This window comes from Squalius cephalus (assembly GCF_949319135.1).
Source record: "Squalius cephalus genome assembly, chromosome: 18".
NCBI classification, from domain to species: domain Eukaryota; kingdom Metazoa; phylum Chordata; class Actinopteri; order Cypriniformes; family Leuciscidae; genus Squalius; species Squalius cephalus.
The window spans coordinates 34862401-34887104 of NC_137139.1; the positions used below are offsets into that span (position 1 = coordinate 34862401).

Below are 24704 nucleotides of genomic sequence, written 5' to 3' on the forward strand. Positions count from 1 at the left end.
AAATTTATCACAAAGCAAGCTTTGTATTTAGTGGAGTCAAAATCAAAGTATCCAAAAATAATGTCTTTAAAGGTTACGGATATATTATCTTTAATAAATGTGTCAATATTTTTCCGTAGTTGTTCAGTATAGAAACATGACCAAAATAAATGAGTTTCTGTGTGAACGTGGCAAAATGAGCATCTTGTGTCAGTATGCATTTGATATTTAATCATGTAATATGTATTGTTGCTTTAGCTTCACAGTGAATGGTTATTTTGATGCTGTCTGCATGATGAAGAGCACAGAACATGGCTGTTGCTTTCCTGGTTTTGATTTTAATGGTCTGTCCTGTAAAGGGCTTCGACCTCTGTGTTTATAGACTGAGATCGACGTCCTCTCAGACTTTAAAGCGTCAACTGGTCTGGAGCTAAAAAAAACACAAAAAACTCCACTAGACAAAACACAAATGTTATTTATTGTTATTTTATGTTTGCTGCACCAAATATTGCTGAAGCAGAATTATGTTGTAAAATGCAGAAGTTTGTCTTTCACCACAGACACAGATGCTCTCTAGCGCCCCCTGTGTGAGGGTCAGATCATGACAAGAAGCCCGTCACTCCTGCTGATGCTCATTCTGCTGCTGGACACAGAGGTACGCCACTTAACAATCAGCAAGATATTTATACAGCGTTTATTCATCTTTTCTTTTTTTTTTAGTTCTACTTTTGCTAAATACTGTTATAAAGTCCAGACAAACAACACAAAACTAGGGATGCACTGATACAGCACTTTAAAAACAGCCAATGATCATATCCTGTCAATCAAAACGTGTCAGACTGCAACTCGTACTGTGTGTGAAGAAAACGTCTCGTGTTGTCTCTGCCTGTTTTTACTGATGCTGCGCTCACATGCTATCAGAATTATCGTAAATACGAGTTTCCTAGATAAAAATCGCCTACTTGAATATCGCCTACTTTTTTGTTGTTGCCGCCTGTGTTGTGTAATATTCCAGTTCCTGTAAAAAACTGTTACAATGGGCGGAGCATACATGAATATTCATGAATATGCACGTATGCTCCGCCCATTGTAACAGTTTTTCATGAAAATGCACGTATGCTCCGCCCATTGGAACAGTTTCTCATGAATATGCACGTATGCTCCGCCCATTGGAACAGTTTCTCATGAATATGCATGTATGCTCCGCCCATTGGAACAGTTTCTCATGAATATGCATGTATGCTCCGCCCATTGGAACATTTTTATGAATATGCACGTATGCTCCGCCCATTGGAACAGTTTCTCATGAATATGCACATATGCTCCGCCCATTGGAACAGTTTCTCATGAATATGCATGTATGCTCCGCCCATTGGAACATTTTTTATGAATATGCACGTTTGCTCCGCCCATTGGAACAGTTTCTCATGAATATGCACGTATGCTCCGCCCATTGGAACAGTTTCTCATGAATATGCACGTATGCTCCGCCCATTGGAACATTTTTTTTATGAATATGCACGTATGCTCCGCCCATTGGAACAGTTTTTTATGAACATGCACGTATGCTCCGCCCATTGGAACAGTTTTTTATGAATATGTACGTATGCTCCGCCCATTGGAAAATTTTTTATGAATTTGCACGTATGCTCCGCCCATTGGAACAGTTTCTCATGAATATGCACGTATGCTCCGCCCATTGGAACAGTTTCTCATGAATATGCACGTATGCTCCGCCCATTGGAACATTTTTTTTATGAATATGCACGTATGCTCCGCCCATTGGAACAGTTTTTCATGAACATGAACAGTTTTTCATGAACATGCACGTATGCTCCGCCCATTGGAACAGTTTTTCATGAACATGCACGTATACTCCACCCATTGGAACAGTTTTTATGAACATGCACATATGCTCCGCCCATTGGAACAGTTTTTCATGAATATGAACAGTTTTTCATGAACATGCACGTATGCTCCGCCCATTGGAACAGTTTTTCATGAACATGCACGTATACTCCACCCATTGGAACAGTTTTTATGAACATGCACGTATGCTCCGCCCATTAGAACAGTTTTTCATGAATATGCACGTATGCTCTGCCCATTGTAACAGTTTTTCATGAATATGCACGTATACTCCGCCCATTGGAACAGTTTTTCATGAACATGCACGTATACTCCGCCCATTGGAACAGTTTTTATGAACATGCACGTATGCTCCGCCCATTGTAACAGTTTTTCATGAATATGCACGTATGCTCCGCCCATTGTAACAGTTTTTCATGAATATGCACGTATGCTCTGCCCATTGTAACAGTTTTTCATGAATATGCACGTATGCTCCGCCCATTGTAACAGTTTTTTTATAAACATGCATGGATGCTCTGCCCATTGTAACAGTTCCTCATGAATATGCACGTATGCTCCGCCCATTGTAACAGTTTTTCATGAATATACACATATGCTCTGCCCATTGTAACAGTTTTTCATGAATATGCACGTATGCTCCGCCCATTGTAACAGTTTTTCATGAATATGCACGTATGCTCTGCCCATTGTAACAGTTTTTCATGAATATGCACGTATGCTCCACCCATTGTAACAGTTTTTTATAAACATGCATGGATGCTCTGCCCATTGTAACAGTTTCTCATGAATTTGCACGTATGCTCCGCCCATTGGAACAGTTTCTCATGAATATGCACGTATGCTCCGCCCATTGGAACAGTTTTTCACAGGAACTGAATATTTCACAACACCAGTATGCTTGAGCGTGAGCTCTTGAAGCTCCGCCTTCTTCTTGAAAGGGGGCAGGGAGCATCAGCTCATTTGCATTTAAAGCGGGGCTCAGTAGTTTCGGGATTTCTTCGCTGTATTCTCGCTTTTTGCTCGCAGGTTTCTCTGTAAAGCTCCCCCCACAGCTTCGGAATAGATATTTGGCAACACTGTTGTAAAAACTCGTTGGCGATTCTCGGACACCAGAGGCTAGTAGATCAACAACATCAAAGCAGATGGGACATTCTTTAAAACGTCTTCTTCATTCGGGTTCAAACAGCGTGAGGGAGCGCAATAATGACAGTATTTTAGCAGATTTCTTTTGACCGTAAAGCAATTGTTTACATCGCGAGACCTGATATCACGCGATACTTCCTGATGCGGCGTCAAGTGCGTATTTTCCGCTCACGGGCACCAGGGGGGTGCGAAACGACCACCATTCAACCCGAAATAAGCAATATAACCATTCCAATGACTCCGAAGCTGTTCAGTTAAGGTAAAAAAGTTACTTAGATCACCTTTAAAGGGACACACACAAAATCAGCACATTTTTGTACTACTTTTTTACTACTAGTTACAGCAGCAAATAAACCTGAATGTACATCAGAAGGAATGTTGTAAAATTCAGAACAACTTCCTGAAATTAATCATGTCTCAAGTAATCCATCAATCAGTGTTTCAACTGCGGAAAGATGTCAGTAAAACAGCTTGAGAATTGTCACGACTACCAGTCCCGCAATCTCTCTCAGTAACCGCCAACGGGTGCCCTCACCCGAATACTGACCCGAATCTCTTGAACTCCAAATCCCACAATGCCTCACTCTTGCACTGATCCCATTTTCACCTGTGAGTAATGATCACACACAGCTGTTACTCATTCCCAGCCCTATATAAACCACACTCACAGCACACTCTGTGCGAAGTCTTGTTTCACTGTTGTGTGCATCTCTGAGCGTTTTCTAGAAAGTTATCCTGCCTGTGTTTGTGACCCTTGCTGAAACTCTCTCTTTGATTGTCTGCTGCCTGCCCATTGACCTTCTGCCTGATTCCTGGATCTTGTATTGTCTGCTGCCTGCCTCTGACCCCTTGCCTGGTTCTCTTTACGCCTCGCCTGCCCTGCTACGCTGTTCTTGCCGGTATTGGACCCTTGCCTGTTGACTTTGAATAATAAACTGTTGCAAATGGACCTGACTGAGTCTGATGATTCACAACAAGAATGATATAACGTCACATTTAGCATAACATCTTATTTACTGTTAATTATATATGTGTGTTTGAATACATTTGTCATGAAGACATGTTTATGAAAACTACCTTATGTGCAACTGACTTACATACAAACATCTCAGCTTTTATGTGAGTGTGATTATTACAGTATATATGAAAATAAATAGCATTTTAATATAATGGGCTCTGTTGTTAATTTTAACCTTTAATATTATAGTAATGTACCAAATGAGAGGATTCCCTGTATAGTTTACAGCATTAGTGTCCTTAAGAAAATCCGCAGATATCATTCTGAATAATCGGTTATATTGGCTGAGAAATTTAGTATCGGTGCATCTATTAAAAACATACAATAAATTACTTAACATTATAAAATTATACTATCACTACAGTATCAGTTATTGTTAAAAAGTCATTTAAATAATCACATCATCCATATGTAATTTGTAATCCACATTAATGTTTGTTAGTTTATTTAAAATTGTACTTTTGTTTGTTCATATTAGTTTACAGTCCATTAACCTTTGATTTACCTCTGATATTATGTCCGATATTCCTGTTTAATACGATATTAAGTCCAGTATTCCTGTTTAATACGATATGTCCGATATTCCTGTTTAATACGATATTATGTCTGATATTCCTGTTTATTGTCTGATATTCCTGTTCAATACGATATTATGTCTGATATTCCTGTTTAATACGATATTATGTCTGATATTCCTGTTTAATACGATATTATGTCTAATATTCCTGTTTAATACGATATTATGTCTGATATTCCTGTTTAATACGATATTATGTCTAATATTCCTGTTTAATACGATATTATGTCTGATATTCCTGTTTATTGTCTGATATTCCTGTTTAATACGAGCACAGGTGTGTCAGTGCGAGGATGTGCTCGTAATGGCGAGGATGTCATCAGACGAGGTGAACGATATCCCAGAATCCCCTGATCATCTGACCGTGTCCCGTGAGCAGATCCTCTCCGCACAGTTTGAGTGTTACCTCAAAATAATGTACGATCCTCCGCGCAGAGACCCAGGTGAGCGTCGATCTGACACACATAAATCAAGGACAGTCATAGAAGACAATTTGCAAAATAATTAAACAAGTTAAAATGGATAGAATTAAAGTCCCCCTGTGGTGAAAATCCAGCTTTTAATGTTGTTTATGTGTCTATGTGGTGTTTTTAATCTGCTTTAAGACAAACCATGTGTAAATTCATAAGTCGACACCATTGCTGAGTATTTCCTCCTTAAAACTGCAGTGAACCAAAGATAGTCTCAAAAACACACTTTGAAATCGCTGGTGTTTCTGACGTCACAAACTACCTTGTAACCAATCAGATCAACGTGTGATCGTCAACCAGTGGATCTCTGAGCTGAGTGAGTGAGTGGAGGCGGGGCTCATTTGCATATTCATAGAACCGCGAATACTAAATGAGGCATGAAGAATGTTTTTCAAGGAGAAAACGCTTAAATATGTAATTTTGGTGATCAAAGATGAGTTTTAAGGGATAAAATGATTGACTACAGGGGGACTTTAAGGAATCAGTAAATAAAAGGTGAGCATGGTGGCAGATCAATATTAATCATTAACATTTTCTGAAGAACTAAAGATGAAGAAGCCATGCAAAACTTAAATAGCAACATCTAACAACCACTCATTTCACAGTCAAATACTACATTTGGTCATGATGTAATCAGTTCCTGTATGGTATTAAAGCTCAGTTAAAATGATAATGGATTTGTTCGATCTTATCGAGGGAAGTTGATGAAGGCTTAATGAACATGAATAGTGCATAATTGTGTTTCTGTAATGGATAATGGATTCTGTAAGAACCTGTAATGGAACTGGCTTGCAGCTCTATAATGTCTGTTGTTGTTGTGTAAAGTGTGTGTGTGTGTGTGTCGCCCCCTGCAGGCCCGTACTGTAACCGCACCTGGGACGGGTGGCTCTGTTGGGGAGACTCCGCCCCCGGCACCGCCTACCAGCACTGCCCCTCCTACTTCCTTGATTTTGATTCATCTGGTGAGATGATGACGTATTTCCTCTCACAATAATGCAAAAAAAATTTTTTTATACATTTTTTTAAAATTCATATTCATATATTCATACAAGTTTTACAAACAAGACTGAGCTTACATTCAATCATCACATCACAAGCAGAAGAGCCTCTTTATCACACAAATACATTTTACACTACAGTTCAAAAGTTTTTCTTTTTGAAAGAAGTCTCTTGTGCTCACCAAGGCTGCGTTTATTTGATCAAAAATACAGTTAAAATTATGAAATATTATTAGAATGTAAAAAAGCTGTTCTCTATGTGAATATATAGTAAAGTGTAATTTATTCCTGTGGTCAAAGCTGAATGTTCAGCATCATTACTCCAGTCTTCAGTGTCACATGATCCTTCAGAAATCACTCTAATATGATGATTTGATGCTCAAGAAATTAATAAATCTGGTTTCCAAAAGTCTGAGACCATGTTTAAAATCTGGAATTTTAATTTTCTTCTTTTTTTTTTTTTTTTGTAATTTAAACCTTGAAAAATTTAAGATTTAGCATTTAAAAAAAAACGTTGGGAATTTTTTTTATATAAATTTGACAATTTGACAAAACTGAAGCTCAAATTTAAGTTGCACAATAAGAATATGAAGAGTTCAGATGCAAAAGCATCTAAGTGAAAACATTTTCTAGAATGATCATTTTTATCAAGCTCGTATATTTAAGTTCAGTAATTTCACTTAAATGGCAATGAAAATTACCTATGAATTGTCATTTAAGTGAAATTACTGAACTTAAATATACAAGCTTGATAAAAATGATCATTCTAGAAGAAAATTTCAGATGGCACTTAGAGGCTTTTACATCTGAACTCTTCATATATATATACATACATATATATATATATATATATATATATATATATATATATATATATATATATATATATACATATATATATATATATATATACATATATATATACACTCACCTAAAGGATTATTAGGAACACCTGTTCAATTTCTCATTAATGCAATTATCTAATCAACCAATCACATGGCAGTTGCTTCAATGCATTTAGGGGTGTGGTCCTGATCAAGACAATCTCCTGAACTCCAAACTGAATGTCAGAATGGGAAAGAAATGTGATTTAAGCAATTTTGAGCGTGGCATGGTTGTTGGTGCCAGACGGGCCGGTCTGAGTATTTCACAATCTGCTCAGTTACTGGGATTTTCACGCACAACCATTTCTAGGGTTTACAAAGAATGGTGTGAAAAGGGAAAAACATCCAGTATGCAGCAGTCCTGTGGGTGAAAATGCCTTGTTGATGCTAGAGGTCAGAGGAGAATGGGCCGACTGATTCAAGCTGATAGAAGAGCAACTTTGACTGAAATAACCACTCGTTACAAACGAGGTATGCAGCAAAGCATTTGTGAAGCCACAACTCGCACAACCTTGAGGCGGATGGGCTACAACAGCAGAAGACCCCACCGGGTACCACTCATCTTCACTACAAATAGGAAAAAGAGGCTACAATTTGCACAAGCTCACCAAAATTGGACAGTTGAAGACTGGAAAAATGTTGCCTGGTCTGATGAGTCTCGATTTCTGTTGAGACATTCAGATGGTAGAGTCAGAATTTGGCGTAAACAGAATGAGAACATGGATCCATCATGCCTTGTTACCACTGTGCAGGCTGGTGGTGGTGGTGTAATGGTGTGGGGGATGTTTTCTTGGCACACTTTAGGCCCCTTAGTGCCAATTGGGCATCGTTTAAATGCCACGGCCTACCTGAGCATTGTTTCTGACCATGTCCATCCCTTTATGACCACCATGTACCCATCCTCTGATGGCTACTTCCAGCAGGATAATGCACCATGTCACAAAGCTCGAGTCATTTCAAATTGGTTTCTTGAACATGACAATGAGTTCACTGTACTAAAATGGCCCCCACAGTCACCAGATCTCAACCCAATAGAGCATCTTTGGGATGTGGTGGAACGGGAGCTTCGTGCCCTGGATGTGCATCCCACAAATCTCCATCAACTGCAAGATGCTATCCTATCAATATGGGCCAACATTTCTAAAGAATGCTTTCAGCACCTTGTTGAATCAATGCCACGTAGAATTAAGGCAGTTCTGAAGGCGAAAGGGGGTCAAACACAGTATTAGTATGGTGTTCCTAATCATCCTTTAGGTGAGTGTATATATATATATATATATATATATATATATATATATATATATATATATATATATATATATATATATATTATTATATTTTTTTTTTACTTCATTACATTAATTGATAGCAAAACTAATTGTAATTAAAAAGATTTCAAATGCTTTTCAAGGCAGTTTTAATTACAAAAATAAAGTAATTTTGATTGTGATGGAAATTATTGTGCTGGGAAAAGTTACTTTTAAAAGTAATGCATTAAAAGTTACTTTTAAAAGTAATGCATTACAATATTGCGTTACTCCAAGAAAAAGTAACTAGTTGCGTTACTTAGTAACTTTCTATGGAAAGTAATGTGTCACATTATTTTTGTTACTTTTTTCTCTTTTTTAAAATGAAAAAAAGTTCAATTTTTTTTTTGTTGCAAATGCGAAGTTCCTTTCACACTAAAAGTAAAATGAGTAAACCTCAGGCTGAAGGAAATGCAGATGTTTTCAACATCTTTAAATGTTAAAGTTACTTTACTTACTGAAAAAGAAACTCAGATATATTCTTGTAAATTTAAAAGCAATGCATTACTTTAAAAGACTATTTTGATGGAGTAACTCGACTACGGTAACTTGTGATGCACACAAACACACGTCTTTTCACACTTTGCCTTTTGTTCATTTAGAAAAAGTGACCAAAGTGTGTGACTCAGATGGTCAATGGTTTCGTCACCCAGAAAGCCACCGAATCTGGTCCAATTACACTGAGTGCTCTGCTTACACTAATCAGAAACTCAAGGTTAAGCTTCAGTTTAAATATTACATCGTTATTTCATAATCCTGTGTGTCTTCTAATATCTGTGTCTCTGGTTTGTCCTGCAGTTTACGCTCGCGGGTTACTATCTGTCTATTGTGGGAAACGTCCTCTCCATCATATCGCTCATCATTTCCATATGCATCTTCTCCTACTTCAAGTACGTTAGAACAACAAACACACACAAGACTAGATTCCCAGCTAGCAATAATATATTCTACGAACATTTTGCTAATGTTCCCAAAACGTTATTACTCTGAACGTCCAGGTTTAAAATGTTCTAAAAATGCTTTTTTCTTGGTTATACGAACATTAAAGGGGTGGTTGATCATGATTTGACTTTTCTAACTTTAGTTAGTGTGTAATGTTGCTGTTTGAGCATAAACAACATCTGCAAAGTTACAACGCTCAAAGCTCAAAGCAAAGGGAGATATTTGCTTTTACAGAAATCACTTTTTAAGGACTACAACAAACGGCTGGTAGAGACTACACCACATTCCTCCTGGGTTAATGACATCACCAACCCTAGAATTTACATAAACCCCGCCTCCTGAACACGATTTATAGATTATCAAGACAGAATATGCTAATCAATGACTAGAAGATAACTACACAAACTACATAAATTCATCAACTAACCATTCAGAAATGTTGTCTACATGTTGTCACTTCTTCTCGAGTCTCTCCATCATTGTCTGACTCTGGTTTGAACATAAAAGGCAAAAAGTTTTTGAAATTTTCAGTGCATGTGTGTGTGAGTGCAAGCTGTTGAAGCTCCGCCCACTGTGCCGGGAGCAGCAGCTCATTTGCATTTAAAGGGACACACACAAAACGGTGTGTTTTTGCTCACCCTCAAAAACTGACAATTTTAACATGCTATATAAAAATATCCGTGGGGTATTTTGAGCTAAAACTTCACACACACACTCTGGGGACATCAGAGACTTATTTTACATCTTGTGAAAAGGGCATTATACCACCCCTTTAAGGGAACATTTCATTTCATCATTTTTCAAACATTATTGGAATGTTACTTTTAAACGTTCTGAAAAAAGTTACATTTAACAAAATGTTAGAAGAACATCTGTTCAGAAAAGAAAAAAAACATTCCATTAACAATGTATGAATAATACAGATGTGTGTTCAGTTTCTGACGGACTCCACACGCTTGAGTCTGTAACATCTGGACAAATAAAAGAGTGAACGAACGTTTGTCCAGTTTAAACGGCTGGTTTGAGTCTCTGTACTTCAGGAGATCAGAAACATGTGGATGGTTTATTTTAATGGCGTCCCAGATCGCAGGATTATATGTTTGTTGGGAGCGTTTGACTGAGACACAGTGTAATGGAGAGTTGACAGAGAAACTTCTGTTGACAGATGAAGCAGAGACTGTATTAATCTGACAGAAGCTGCATCACAAACCCTCAGTAAATCATTCATAATGCTTCGTCTGTAAATGGATCATGTTTTCAATAGCGAGTGAGACTGTTTCCTATACATTGACGTTAGCCAATCATAACAGTGGGCATTTACTGACAAGCCTTAAAGGAGCTGCGCATTAAAAACTGATAATTTCAGACGGTATGAAGGTTGTAAATTGGCATTTATTTGCGCATAAAACTTTATTTACACTATGGGCCCTATCTTGCACCCAGCGCAATTGACTTTGTACACCGACACATGTATCATTCCTATTTCTCACCCGCGCACAGCGGACTTTTCCCTCCACAGACGCACGTCGGTAAATCAGGAAATGAACTTGTGCTCCCGGGGGCGGTTCAGTGAAAAGAGGAGGCGTGTTCTGGACCAAACGTTCCCTGGTGCTATTTTGCAGTTTCAGAAAACAATTGTGCATGTTATTCAGATGCTATTTTAAAGCTACACTGTGTAACTTTTTTAGTTGATTCTTAGCAAAAAACACTTAGTTCTTTCAAAAATATATGTGCTCATTAATATATATTTACTTCTTTCAAGTAATAAAGTATTCTCTTAAGTTTATAATCTGCCATTGAAAGTACATACGGGTGAGGGGTTCGAATGCCGGTCGCCATGTTGCCCCTCCATCTTGAAACTACATTAGCCAAAGAGGGACATACCTGTAAATTCAAGCTTCGCCTTTTGCGTTTTTCACTCAGTGACACCGTGACTAATGCGAGGGGGAGATTACTCGCGAGCTCGCGAGTGCCGGCAGATTTGAAAGATAGTGTGGTGTGTGTGTGTGTGTGTGTGCGCGTGCGTGCATACTCACATTTGAAAGAGAGAATTAAAACGTCAACGCGACAGACAAATCAGCAAGACCATAGTCAATATTGGAGTAACTTTTCCCAGATGGAAAGAGCTCATGAGGAGCAAAGATTTTAAAACGGACGCCGAGGTTGCCTAGCTGCTTTCTTCTCGACAGGTAATTCAGCCTGTTATTAATTTGTGTAAATTCGAAGTTTTATAGTTGCTTGTCTAACCATAGCATGGTTGTGCATAACGCCAGAACGACCTCTAGTATAACTTCATCCTCGCGTCAATGGTGAAAAAGTATTGTTTACCTTGTAACATAAATCTGTGCTGCGACGGATCACAGGTGATGAATAGTTTTAAAGGCGCACTTTTTTAAGCTATATAAAAAAAAGGACACTGTAAATTTTAGTTATTTTTAATTGCTTTTACTTTGTACACATTGTAACGTTAGCCTAATCTGATTATGCTGGGATAGCCGATTCCAAGGGTGACGTTTACCTCCTGACATCTGTCCTGTAGTTTTATTCATTTTAGACGTATTGTTTATTATTGTCATGGACGAAGTGATAACTGGAAGCCATGTTAATCTTGGAATAATACGGCCACCGTAGGAGTTTAAACGCCCTCGGAATTGAGAGGAACAGAAACTAATTTTCACTGGGTAGTCATATACAATTTCACAGCTAGATGGGGGTAAAAATCACACAGTGTAGCTTTAAGGGCGCATGCTTGGTCATAATCAATGTAGCGTGTACACAACGCGCATACACTTTGCTTCTCTCATCTACACACAGACGCAGCAGTTGACATTTTTGCAACCATACATTATTACAAGGAAAAATATTACCACACGAGGGAAATCATTGTGGTGTCCATGAAGATGTGGAAAAATAGGCTTAAATCTAGCTTACACATTTACCCACATTTTTATACGCCTGTTTAACCAAAGTTAATTTGGGTGTGTTTCTCCATCCCCAGTGTCACTTCTCTGTGTTTTACGACCCTGACGAGAACGTCGGTCTCCTCGGCTGTGAACCGCTCCTGGCAAATCCGCCGTTATAATAGCAATCCGCCATAGAACAAGCGCGCCTGCTCTTAAAGGGAATGTGAGATGTCGCTCTGATTGGTTTATTTCACGTTACGCCCAAACCACACCTATGAGTAATGAAGCTACTTAAGACCAACACATTTTAGATTTGCGTCGGGCAAAAAAAGAGTAATTTATCCCGCCGGTATAATAGCAACAGCGCCCGAGATCCGCCCACAAAGTTACTTGCGTTTCGTGCTTGATACTTGCGTTTCAGATCGTTAAAATAGGGCCCAATAAGTTAAACTCAAGGAACATATTAAAATAAATTAAAATAAAACATGTCATGACCCCTTTCTGTATGTTTGAAAAGGCTTATACCTCACCTACTGTATAAGGAACGAATGCTTGGTGTTTGTGCAGGTGTTTGAGCTGTCAGCGCATCACTCTTCATAAAAACATGTTCGCATCCTTCATCCTGAACTCCTTCGCCACCATCGGCTGGTTCTACTTCATCAGCGGCGACCCGCAGACCAGAACAGACTCTGTAAGTCCACATTATTTATTTAATTAATTTTTTTGGAAAGGGGTTTGGCACATTTAGGGCTCCTTTGCCATTTTATGTGTGTGTTTCAGATAGGCTGTAAGATCCTGGCGACTCTCATTCAATATACCTCATGCTCCAATTTCTTCTGGATGTTGTGTGAGGGCATCTACCTGCACACGCTCATCATCGTGGCCGTGTTTGTGGGCGAGCAGCAGCTGGGCTGGTACTACGTCCTCGGCTGGGGTACGTACCGAACACAAGCCCGGATCGCCCTTTACAAATCAACATCAATACATCTTTGACCTGTGTGTATGTGTGTGTATACATTTGTTAAGATTTCCCCTGTGTTTTGTGTGTTCTAGGACTTTTATTTTGAAGTATAATTTCTGATCCTCTATTCACTTCCTGTAGTTTGTTCCTGTTTGCCTTTGTTTGTTCCCATAGTGATTAATTACCCTCACCTGTCCTGTCTTAGCCCCTTGTGTAAAAAGAAGATACATTTCAAAATAAAAGTCCTAGAATATAGAACACACAAAGCACAGTAATCATGATGTATATATATATTTATGTATATGATATTGCATTTCTGTCAACAGATCCTCCTAAATATTACACAATACACCTTTAAATGAGAAAAGCACCAAATAGCTATAGACAGAAATATTTTAATTGTTTTAACATAGAATATATTACACATAAACTTTAAGGCTACAATGGCCATGATTTTTTCATAAGCTGCGTCTGAATTGGTATTCAGATCAAAACAGTTTGGTGACCAACATTCCTCAAAATATTTTCTTTTATGTTCCGCAAAAGACAGAAAGTCATACAGGTTCGAGACGACACGAGAGTGAGTAAATGGAAATAAACAGAATAAAAAATTTTGGGCAAACTATACCCAAAATATAAATAATTTTTTTAATGAAGTGATACTTCAAATAAGAAACTAAAACTTCCAGTAGGGGGCGGTAAACCTCTAAATGAGTAAGTCGTTGAATCATTCATTCATTCATTCGATTCACTTATTGTTCACAGAATAATAATAATGAATATATTGTTAACTAGACTTTGTTAAATAACTTGACAATGATTACTGTAGATTTTCTCAATGCTCTAGATCTAGAGGACGACGTTCGTCAAACAACTCGTTTAAAGAAAGCGTTATTCCTACAGGTTTCCCAGTGATCCCTGCTGTCATGTACGCTGTGGCACGTCTGCTCTTCCACGATGACAGGTAAACCTGAGATTTAACACTTCAAATTAACCAGCATAAAGATATATATATAGATATATATATATACGTATATACACACACATAACATTTATATCCGTGAGGAATCAAATTGATTATATCCCGGACGAGCCCCCATAAATGTTACGTCCCTTAGATGTTCCCCATTGACTTCCATATATTTTTTTCAATGGATACCAGCAAATATTTGGTTACCAACACCTTCTACAGAAGAAAGACATTCATACAGGTTTAGAACAACTTGAGGATGAGTGCATGATGACAGAATTTTCATTTTTGGCCAAACTAACCCTTTAAATGTTTAATCGCAGTGACGTTGTGTGTTTGACAGGTGTTGGGCCATGAACACAGACCTGCTGTACATCACAAACGGCCCGATACACGTCGCTCTGCTGGTGAGCTTCATCAACATCATCTCAAAACATTACCTTCTTCCTCAGAGTTTCTGTCTTCTTTTTTCAGTACAAATATCTAAACATTCTTAAATCTAGATCCGTTTACTTGGGAAGCAATCTGCTTGAGATTTTAAGTCTTGATTTCTGAAAAAACACATCAAGTTTATGCCTAAAACAAGAAAACAATTCTGTTAGTGGAGTCAGAAAAATTTAAATTTTTCACTTTAAATATATAATGGGTCACAAAACCACCAGTCAGTTCCAAAGATTTTATCTACAAAGACAATGCGCTCATATTACTATGAATGGGAGAAATTGCAATGCGCAATATGGCAGAATAAGTCCCGTCTTTTAAATAAAAGAGCCAATCACTGATTGGTAAAGTCATCGCCGGTTGTAATGGAAACTTATTAGAACTGCTCTTATGACTGCACAAATGCAAATTGGCTGGAAAATAAGCTTTTTTAACACTATTTGAGCATAAGAATCAACATCTATTGGGACAGTTCATGTCAGATTTTGTTTCTGATTTGAAATATGTTATTTAAATATGATTTCGGCCAGTCATTTTTGAGATTTCAAGATCTGTTGATCTTGCAAAGCAAAAACAAAAACAAAATTTGATCCATTAATGCATCTCTCTTACTGTATGCGATCTCAGTGTTTGAAGTGCCTGTCATAGGAAATCAACGCGTGCTGCCATGAATAGTTAATGTGTAAAGGTGTCTTTTCATAGGATAAGGACACGCAGCCTCATGAATAATTAAGTTATGTGTCTTCTCAAAGGATAAGGACACGCAGCCTCATGAATAATTAATGTGTAAAGGTGTCTTCTCATAGGATAAGGACACGCAGTCTCCATTATCTTTAATAATTAAAGTAACAAAATGATACATTTAAAAAAAAATTCTTCATGCCTTAAAATATCTTGAATGTAACTTGACGCCCTTGCCTCATTTAGTATGCGCAGCTCTATGAATATGCAAATGAGCCCCGCCTCCACTCACTCACTCACTCAGCTCAGAGATCCACTGGTTGACGATCACACATTGATCTGATTGGTTACAAGGTAGTTTGTGACGTCAGAAACACCAGCGATTTCAAAGCGTGTTTTTGAGACTGTCTTTGGTTCACTGCAGTTTTAAGGAGGAAATACTCAGCAATGCTGTCGACTTATGAACTTACACATGGTTTGACTTAAAGCAGATTAAAAACACCACATAAACATATAAACAATTTTGCATGAATAATTAAGCGAGACGTCTTCTTATAGGATAAGGACACGCAGTCTCATGAATAATCATGAGGCACCGATGAGTCATCAATGCACTATGGCAGCAGTGTAAATTAACAGTATAAATTAAATGATAAATTAAAAAGGTTCCATTTGGTCAAATTTGATTTCTAAATTCATGACCCCTTTAAGTAAATATGACATTAATTCAAATAAGAAATATGACATCAGCTTACATCTTGAGTTTTAGCTTATTTTAAAGTATATTTTGTTCTTTTTTAAAATATTTAAACCATCTTGAGAAAACATCACATCTTGTGACTTCGACACGATGAAGATTTTAAACCTGGAAGATGAAAATAGTGAAAAAAACCCCCTTAAAATAAACGATTTTCTCCTACAATTAAAACTTCTTTGATGTGTAACACGGAAGTCTGTTAAAATCATGTATTTTTCTGACCCCACTGGCAGATATTTGTTCTTGTTTTAAGCATAAACTCTCTTCATTTTTTATACATTCCTCAGTAAACATGACCTAATATCTGAAGTTGTTTTGCTTCTCAAGGAAATGTAGCTTGAAGTAACGCTCTGGTGCTCTTCAGTTAAAAATTTTACAATTTTTATTTATTTATTTTATTCATCGGAATGGTACAAAACTTGGTAAAGGTTTTATCACTTGCTATGTGAACACAAAAAAAAAAAAAAAAAAAAAAATTTTTGGACATGATTTGAAAAGGTTAAATGGTCCTGAAAAAGAATAGTCATACTTGTACTCCTCGCATTGGAAATTAATGAGCTGAGTTTGGAATGAGCGTTTGGTACTGCAGCCGAACACACTCTCACTGAAAGATCAGTTTTTCAGATATCAAACTCAAATTTGGAACTCAACTGGTTAAGATGTATCGCTTTGATTTTCTCAGTTTTAGAGTAAAACATGTTTTTGAAAATATATATCTCATATAAAAATTTTAAATAGTATTTTTGCAAATTTTTTTATAACAATAAACGTAAAATTCAGTAACTTTTTTTAAGTTAACTTTTTAAAACTTTTTTCACTTCAGCAATAATCTGCCAAGTGTCGTCTTTAAAAAGAGATCAAACTTCAGTCTGTCGCTCTAAAGCATTCAATATTTACCACAGTTTAAGTTCTATGGTCTATGCTCAAAAAGTGTAGCCTAGAAATCTAGATGCACCCTAGCGGCAGCAAAATGTATTTTGCAGCCAGGGCAGTCTAGCAACTCTCCATTGACTTTCTAGCTGCAAAAACCTGAATTGGGTCAGGCCAATCACGTCGTGTATAGACCTTATGCGCCAGAGAAACGAGGGCGCCGCCATCTTTAGAATATTGTCTTTGAACTTCTGTTTTTGCGGTCGCTCTGTATATTTCTATGGCATTTCTGTCCAGGAGTAATTCGCTTTTGAAGTGGATTTACTTAATGTAAAGTTAACGAAAGTTATCCTGAGGATTGTAATGTTTAAAGCAGATGTCTTAACAAATATCAGTAGACCGGGAAGATTTTAAAACGAGCCGTTCATTCATAAATACGCAAGATCACTGTGAAAATACAGACCGGAAGTCAAAAGACAACGAGCGCAGCGCTGAAAAGGTGTGGGGCTACAGAAGGTCTATAGAGTAGGCGGGGCGGGTTTAACATAGAGTTGCGACGGTTCCCTGCTACTTGAAAACAAAGAAGAGCTGCTGCTGGAGAACAGTCTTTCGAATCGGCTTTGGCCGCGACTCTGGAGGACTTGGAGTTAAGCTTTTCTTTGAGAAAAGAACATAGAACAGCACTTAAGTCATTCTTAAAAAAAGGAAGTTGTGTTCATAGTTTTGCCGGCCAGATATGGCAAAAGTTGAATCTATCAACTAGCTCCGCTGTTGGGAAAACGCTCTGGTTGGTTGAAGCGCTGTCCTATTGCGTGCAGAGGGAAGTTGCCAGACCTAACATCTTGATGTAGGTCTGGCTTGCCAGGCTACAAAAAGTGAATAAATGGATTATAAATTCAGCGTAAATATAATTCAGTCCCATAAAATCCCCTAAAAATACAAAATATTAAATAAAAAAACATTATCGAACTAAAATATAGTGCATTAATTTCATTGAAATTTCATTTTTGACTGACACACGAAGAGCACCAGCACGTTTGCACTGGAAAACAAGACAAAAACACTGAGAAAGAACAGAATTATGTGTGTCTCTCAGGTGAACCTGTTCTTCCTGCTCAACATCGTGCGGGTGTTGATCACCAAACTGAGGGTCACACACCAGACGGAGAGCAGTGTGTACATGAAAGCGGTGCGCGCCACCATCATACTGATCCCGCTACTGGGAGCCCAGTTCATACTGATGCCAATGCAGCCCAGCGGACACATCTCTATGGCCATCTACAACCTCTTCATGAACAGCTTAATGCATTACCAGGTGACGTATTCCTACAGGATCAATCAAATGTGTGACCCTGGATCACGTCACCAGTCTCGAGTCGCACGGGTTTATCTGTGGCAATAGCCAACAATACATTGTATGGGTCAAAATTATCCATTTTTCTTTTAGGGCCAAAAATCATGAGGATATTAAGTAAAGATCATGTTCCATGAAGATATTTTGTAAATGTCCTACCGTAAATATATAAAACATGTATTTGTGTGAGGGAATGCTGCACAATCGCCAACATAAATGAACAACTTTAAAGGAGATTTTCTCAATGTTTCGATTGTTTTGCACCCTCAGATTCCAGATTTACAATAGTTGTATCTCAGCCAAATATTGTCCTATCAACCCATACATCAATGGAAAGATTATTTATTCAACTTACAAAAAATTTCAAAAAATTGATCCATGTGACTGGTTTTGTGGTCCAGGGTCACACATGTCATGTAAAATGACCCACAAGGATGTCAGCATCAGCATTTTATTAATGTAACTGGTAACACTTTACAATAAGGTTCATTAGTTAACATTATTTAACTACATTAGTTAACGTGAACTAAGAATGAACAATACTTCTACAGCATTTATTAAAGCTACAATATGTAATTGTTTTCGCCACTAGGGGTCGCTAACCTCTTACAATAACACAGGCGTAGGTTGATGACGCATAAGCGGAATATGGAACTTGTCGCCATGCCGATGGATCTAATAATGTTTATGGATGAGTGAATACACTGATGTTTTTAACATGACTGTGGGATGAAGCGGCGCGAGTGCTAATGAGAGACAGATCTCAGCGCCACACGCGAGTCCCGCGGATATAAAGGAATGAGGACATTTAATCCTACCGAACTAACTTACCCGCAAGTGCTGAATAATACTCACACGGGTCAGTTTATTAGACGAATGAAACTTGTGAGGGAACGCAGCGCTGTTTCACTCGCTCTACACTATCACACTAAACTGCATTTGAGTGTGTTTAAGTTATAATGTTATTCTGTGTGTGAGTTTGTCTGTATGAGACTAGCAGTGAGCGAGCACAGCTCTGAAAAGGGGCGGAGCTACAAAAGGTCTATATAACATTGATTAGTTTTATGTACATTTTCTCACCTCTATATTTGCGCGTCTCTGTCAAGTGGAAGTTAGCCGCGGACGCTAGCTCTCAGCTTCTCGAAAACGCCACGCTGATATTGATCCTCGTTTTAGTTCTCCTTTTGTCCCAAAGTCTGCTTGCCATGATCCATAATGATTGAACGAAAGAAACAACAACAGCGTGAGCGCGCCGCTAGACGTAATGCAGTTGTCCACGTCTGTCGCCATGGTTACTACGGCAATACGAGCGGAAACCAGGGATAACGTGGATATTACAGTCATTGACAGGCGACAGAAACAGCACTATTTAAAATTGTGAATTTCTATGAATTTACAAATTCTTGGAAACATTTAGGATAATGTAAGTACACAATTAAAAGACACATATAACACTGTGCAAGTGGTTTTTGGATATTTGGATACAAAATTCTTACATATTGTACCTTTAATCTTGGTTAATACCAATTTCAACATTTACTAATACGTTATTAAAATCAAAGGTTGTATTTGTTAAGATTAGTTAATGCACTGTGAACTAACAATGAACAGCTGTATTTGTATTAACTAATATTAACAAAGATTAATAAATACAGTGACAAATGTATTGCTCATTGTTAGTTGATGTTAGTTAATACATTACCTAATGTTAACTAATGAAATTTATTGTAAAGTGTGACCGTGTGACTAATTTAAAAAAATGCCTCCGTAAGCCCCTTCGAGTGTGTTTTTAACATCACCAGCACAAAAACGCCTTTTATTCTATTTAAAGTCTATTATTAAACAGATACATTTATTTGAGACGTGTACAGAAGTGTTATGTTAGTATCATAGTAATGTTTTTTATCTCTTCGAGAAGGCTTATAATTGCTGAGTTTCAAATGTTTTTTTTTTTCTAAATATTAATTTTGTATTTGTGTCTTATTGTCATATTGTTTTATGTTCTGTTTTTTTTAATAAATATTTTTCAGCACAATGGTGAACCACCGTTGTTTTTATTGTGCTTTATAAATAAATTATTATTTTTAATTAGTTTAGATTTTTATAGTTAGTTTTTTAGTCTTTATAATAATCATAATATTTTTATTTTTTGATGCATGTCTTTATAGTTTTTATAAATTTTTCATTTCAGTTTTAGTACAAAAATAAGACAAGTTGCTTTGGTAACTAGGTTTAATTTTTTTATGTCAATTTTATTTGAGGTTTATTTTATTTTAAGTAGCTAAAATGTTTCTGATGGTGTAAGTTTTATTGAACATTTATAACCCTGTGTTTGTGTCTCTCTGCAGGGTTTCCTGGTGGCCGTGATCTTTTGCTTCTGTAATGGAGAGGTACTGTTTAAACCTCATTAATTAACCTCATTACTCTTTATTAAAGCACTTTAGATAAACATGAACTCCTGAGGATTGTAGATCTATAAAAGAAAGTATCCAGTATGTAAATGGAGTGAATGTTCTGCATGCAATAACCCCGATGAACAAACACCATCAGAGAAAGCGTGCAGTAATGCATGACCAATAAACCCAAAATCAACTGCGATTTTTACCTTTTTCTTTGTAATTATTTGAGCAGAATCAAATGAAAATATGAGATTAAAAAGTCAAAATTGTGACATACTAAGTCATAATTATGAGATTGAAAATATGTGGAAAAAAAGGCAAAATAAGATTAAAAAAGTTGACATTATTGACATAAAGTTGACATGAGATTGAAATATTTAAAATATTGAGACTCAAAATTATGACATTAAAATGCCAAATTATGACATACTAAATCGAAATGAGATTTAAAAAATTAAAATTATGAGAAGAATTTTTTTTTTAAATATGAGATAAGTCATTTAAAAAGATGAAATTATGAGATAAAAAGTCAAAATTATGACATTAAAAAAAGCCAAGATTATGACATACTACGTCATAATTGTGAGATTAAAAAGTCAAAATAACAGTATGAGATAAAAATCCAAATTATGAGATTAAAAAGACAACATTATGGCATACAGTCAAAATTATTAGATTAAAATCTTTAATTATGAGATAAAAAAAAAGACCAGTCTTTATAAGACCAGTAAAAAATCATGACTTTCTAGATTTTAAATTTCAACTTTTTTTTTTTTTTTTTTTTTTTACTTTTTGTCATGATTTTGTAATTTTGTGACTTTTTTGTCATGATTTAGACTTTTTAATCTCATAATTGATTTTTAAAGTTATAATTTCGATTTAGTTCGCCATAATTATGACTTAGTATCTCATTATTTCTACACATTCAACATGTTCTGGTGTTCCATTCAGAAAGAAAGAAAGAAAGAAAGAAAGAAAGAAAGAAAGAAAAGTAGCATCACAAACAGACTATATGAGGCCAAAATTTATGACATTAAAAAGTCTAAACTATGACATACTAAGTCATAATTATGAGGAAAAATCGAAACTATGACATTAAAAAGTCAAAATTGTAAGATTAAAAAGACTAAATTATGACATACTAAATCATAATTATGAGATTAAACATTTAAAAAATGAGATAAATTAAGATTAAAAAAGATGACATTATGACATTAAAATATTTAAAATTATGAGATTAAAAAGCAAAAATTATGAGATAAAATAATCCAAAATTATGAGATTAAAAAGACAAAATTATGACATTAAAAACCAACATTATGGCATACTGTCAAAATTATGAGATAAAAAAAAAATCTAAATTAGGAGATTAAAAAAGACGAAAGGCGAAATTATGAGACAAAACAAAATTACTGCCTTTCTATATCATGATTTCAACATTTGTCATTTCTCGACTTTTTTCCTGATCTCATAAATGATTTTTAAAGTTATAATTTCGATTTAGTATGCCATAATTATGACTGTCGACTTTTCATCTCATGATTATGACTTAGCATCTCATAATTGACTTGAAATGTCCTAATTTTGCCTTTTTTTATCTGGTAGCTATGGCTTAGTATGTCATAGTTGTGATTTATCAAATCATGATATTTCTTCTTATGTTGCTGGATATTTTCTTATATATGGAAATGTATAATGCAGTAAATATACTGTCTGAGTGTGTGTGTTGGTCCTGCAGGTGCAGTCGGCTCTCCGGCGTAAGTTCGCTCAGTATCGCGGTCAGTGGAGGCGAAGGCGTTTGGTGACCACAGACTCTCACTCTAACTATCACACCAACTCCTCCATCACCGAGACCAGCCGGGTCAACATCAGCCTCGACACACACACACTCAACGGCCAGAGCAACGGCAAACCCTGCCCAAACCCCGAGCCCGAGATCAGCGGAGAAGTGCTCCAGTCGACTGAGATATGAGCTTCATCAGAAAAGATCCCGTTCAGATTCCCTGAAACCAAACACACACAACACAAGTCATGAAAACCTTATTTCTGAACGTTTTCACACAAAGAAATTTCTTTGTTATGCGAATGTTACCTTCATCCTTCCCTCGGGTAATTTTGACACAAAACGTATTTTTTTAATAGATTTTTTTTTAAAATTGAGTGTTCATCAGAGTGGTCTAGGACTTTTGTCGCACTTAAACCACAAATACACACACAAAAAAAATGTTTGTTTAGTTTTGTGGTTGAAATTTTAAAAAGTAACAAATCCTTCCCTCGCGGGTCAATTTGACCCCCTTAGGAATGAATGGAATGGAGGAATGCTTCAGTACACATACAAAAACGTAAAAATGCTCAAAATTCTAACTAAAAAGGATAAAACTTTACCAAAAAATGATTGTATAATGTCTACATGTGTATCTGAATGCAGACTGAAGAGAAACTGACTTTAGGACCCAGCGGAACAGCTCATTTACTCATATAGAGCTATAAGGCTATCTAGAGTCATGAAATATCATCTTATATTATTATTTTTCGGGAGGTCAGCAAAGACACACAATATAAGATATTTTGAGCTGGATTAAAAGGGTTATGCATGAAATTGTGAGTTATTTTGAATTTAAGTTGAAAGAATGTGAGGAATGTGCTTAAATTACATTTTTTTATTATTACTTATTGATCAAATCTAGTAATTTAAAGGTAAATAAAATAAAAAATAACAAAAAAATCTCCAAAATTGCATTAAATAATAGATAAAATATTATCAAAATGAAATGAAATAAGCTTTCTGAAAATTATTATTTTTTTGTATAATTTTAGGGTTTCGGGTCATTTCGACCCACGAGGGAAAGATGTGTTACAAAGTGCGAGGGAAGGATGATTAAGGGAACGTTCCGTTGGGAACATTACGTTTGAATGTTCTCTGTGCAAACGTTTGAAAGAACATTATTAAAGACCAAATAACTTTGAACGAACATTCTATTAACGTTATTGGAAGAACATTTGCTCAGACCGTTCCCTGTTAGTTATTTATGCACTAATATCACATCACATTTTACTTCTGTGATGTGATGTATGACTAGTGAAAGAGTTTTTCATGTTTGTTATGGATTATTAATACATTTATTGGTATCACATTGTATTTGTACATTTAAACTTTTCATTTAAAGTTTTTAAAAATTTAAAGTTGCTTTTAGCGAGATTTATTCAGTCGAAACTATTCACAGATTTATATTTTAATCTAAATGCGCATGTGTTAATATGGAAAAACCAATGGATATTAAACAAAGCGAATAGTTCACTTGTCTGCGTTCCGCTCCGTCTGTTGACCATATGACCTAATTTTCGTCATCAGAACAGTATGTGCACTACCTAGTGGACTTATCATCTGATACTATAGCAAACTGTACCACTGTATTTTTAGGGATCATGTGCTGCATCCAGAATCGCATACTCTCTTTAGTAGGTACTTGTTTCGAATAAGTAATTAGGCTACTTCATGGCTGCAAAAAAAGTACTTTCTAGTACACCAACGTCTGTCCCCGGAATGTGGAATGTGGAAAACATATTGTTGTAAATAAGCTTTTATATAAGCACTTGTTTTCACTGAATGTATCTGCTTTATGAGCCCTTTGAGAGTTTTTATTATTCTGTGTTAAAGCCTGTAAGATGTCGTGTCACATTTGCTTTTTGTGATTCTTGGAAAATGCAAACAAAACATTCCATTTGACTTGTTAATATTAGATTATCACTATATTTGTGTTGCAGTGAAACTCAATAAAAGTTCCACCCTGTTATTATTTTGTCTAATTTGTTATTATTCTGTCCACCCTGTTATTATTTTGTCCACCCCGTTATTATTCCATCCACCCTGTTATTATTGTGTCCACCCCATTATTCCATCCACCCTGTTATTATTCTGTCCACCCTGTTATTATTCTGTCCACCCTGTTATTATTCCGTCCACCCTGTTATTATTCCGTCCACCCTGTTATTATTCTGTCCACATTGTTATTATTCCGTCCACCCTGTTATTATTCTGTTATTATTCCGTCCACCCTGTTATTATTGTTTTGTCCACCCCGTTATTATTCCGTCCACCCTGTTATTATTCTGTCCACATTGTTATTATTCTGTCCACCCTGTTATTATTCTTTCCACATTGTAATTATTCCGTCCAC

At 36.3% G+C, this 24704-nt stretch overlaps 1 protein-coding gene across 1 annotated transcript in view; it reads left to right on the top strand.

Annotated features, from left to right (window-relative positions):
- Positions 1–24320, top strand: part of calcrl2 (calcitonin receptor-like 2) — a 30365-nt gene extending 6045 nt beyond the window's left edge. The window contains exons 2-13 of the mRNA XM_079848310.1: positions 540–634; positions 4867–5032; positions 5914–6021; positions 8851–8963; positions 9047–9138; positions 12661–12784; positions 12874–13027; positions 13958–14018; positions 14368–14431; positions 17870–18088; positions 20476–20517; positions 22265–24320. Of these exons, the coding sequence (XP_079704436.1) occupies positions 581–634; positions 4867–5032; positions 5914–6021; positions 8851–8963; positions 9047–9138; positions 12661–12784; positions 12874–13027; positions 13958–14018; positions 14368–14431; positions 17870–18088; positions 20476–20517; positions 22265–22498 (1431 nt within the window). The 5' untranslated portion in view covers positions 540–580 and the 3' untranslated portion in view covers positions 22499–24320. The remainder of the gene's footprint in view (positions 1–539; positions 635–4866; positions 5033–5913; positions 6022–8850; positions 8964–9046; positions 9139–12660; positions 12785–12873; positions 13028–13957; positions 14019–14367; positions 14432–17869; positions 18089–20475; positions 20518–22264) is intronic.
- The last annotated feature ends 384 nt before the right edge of the window (positions 24321–24704 follow it).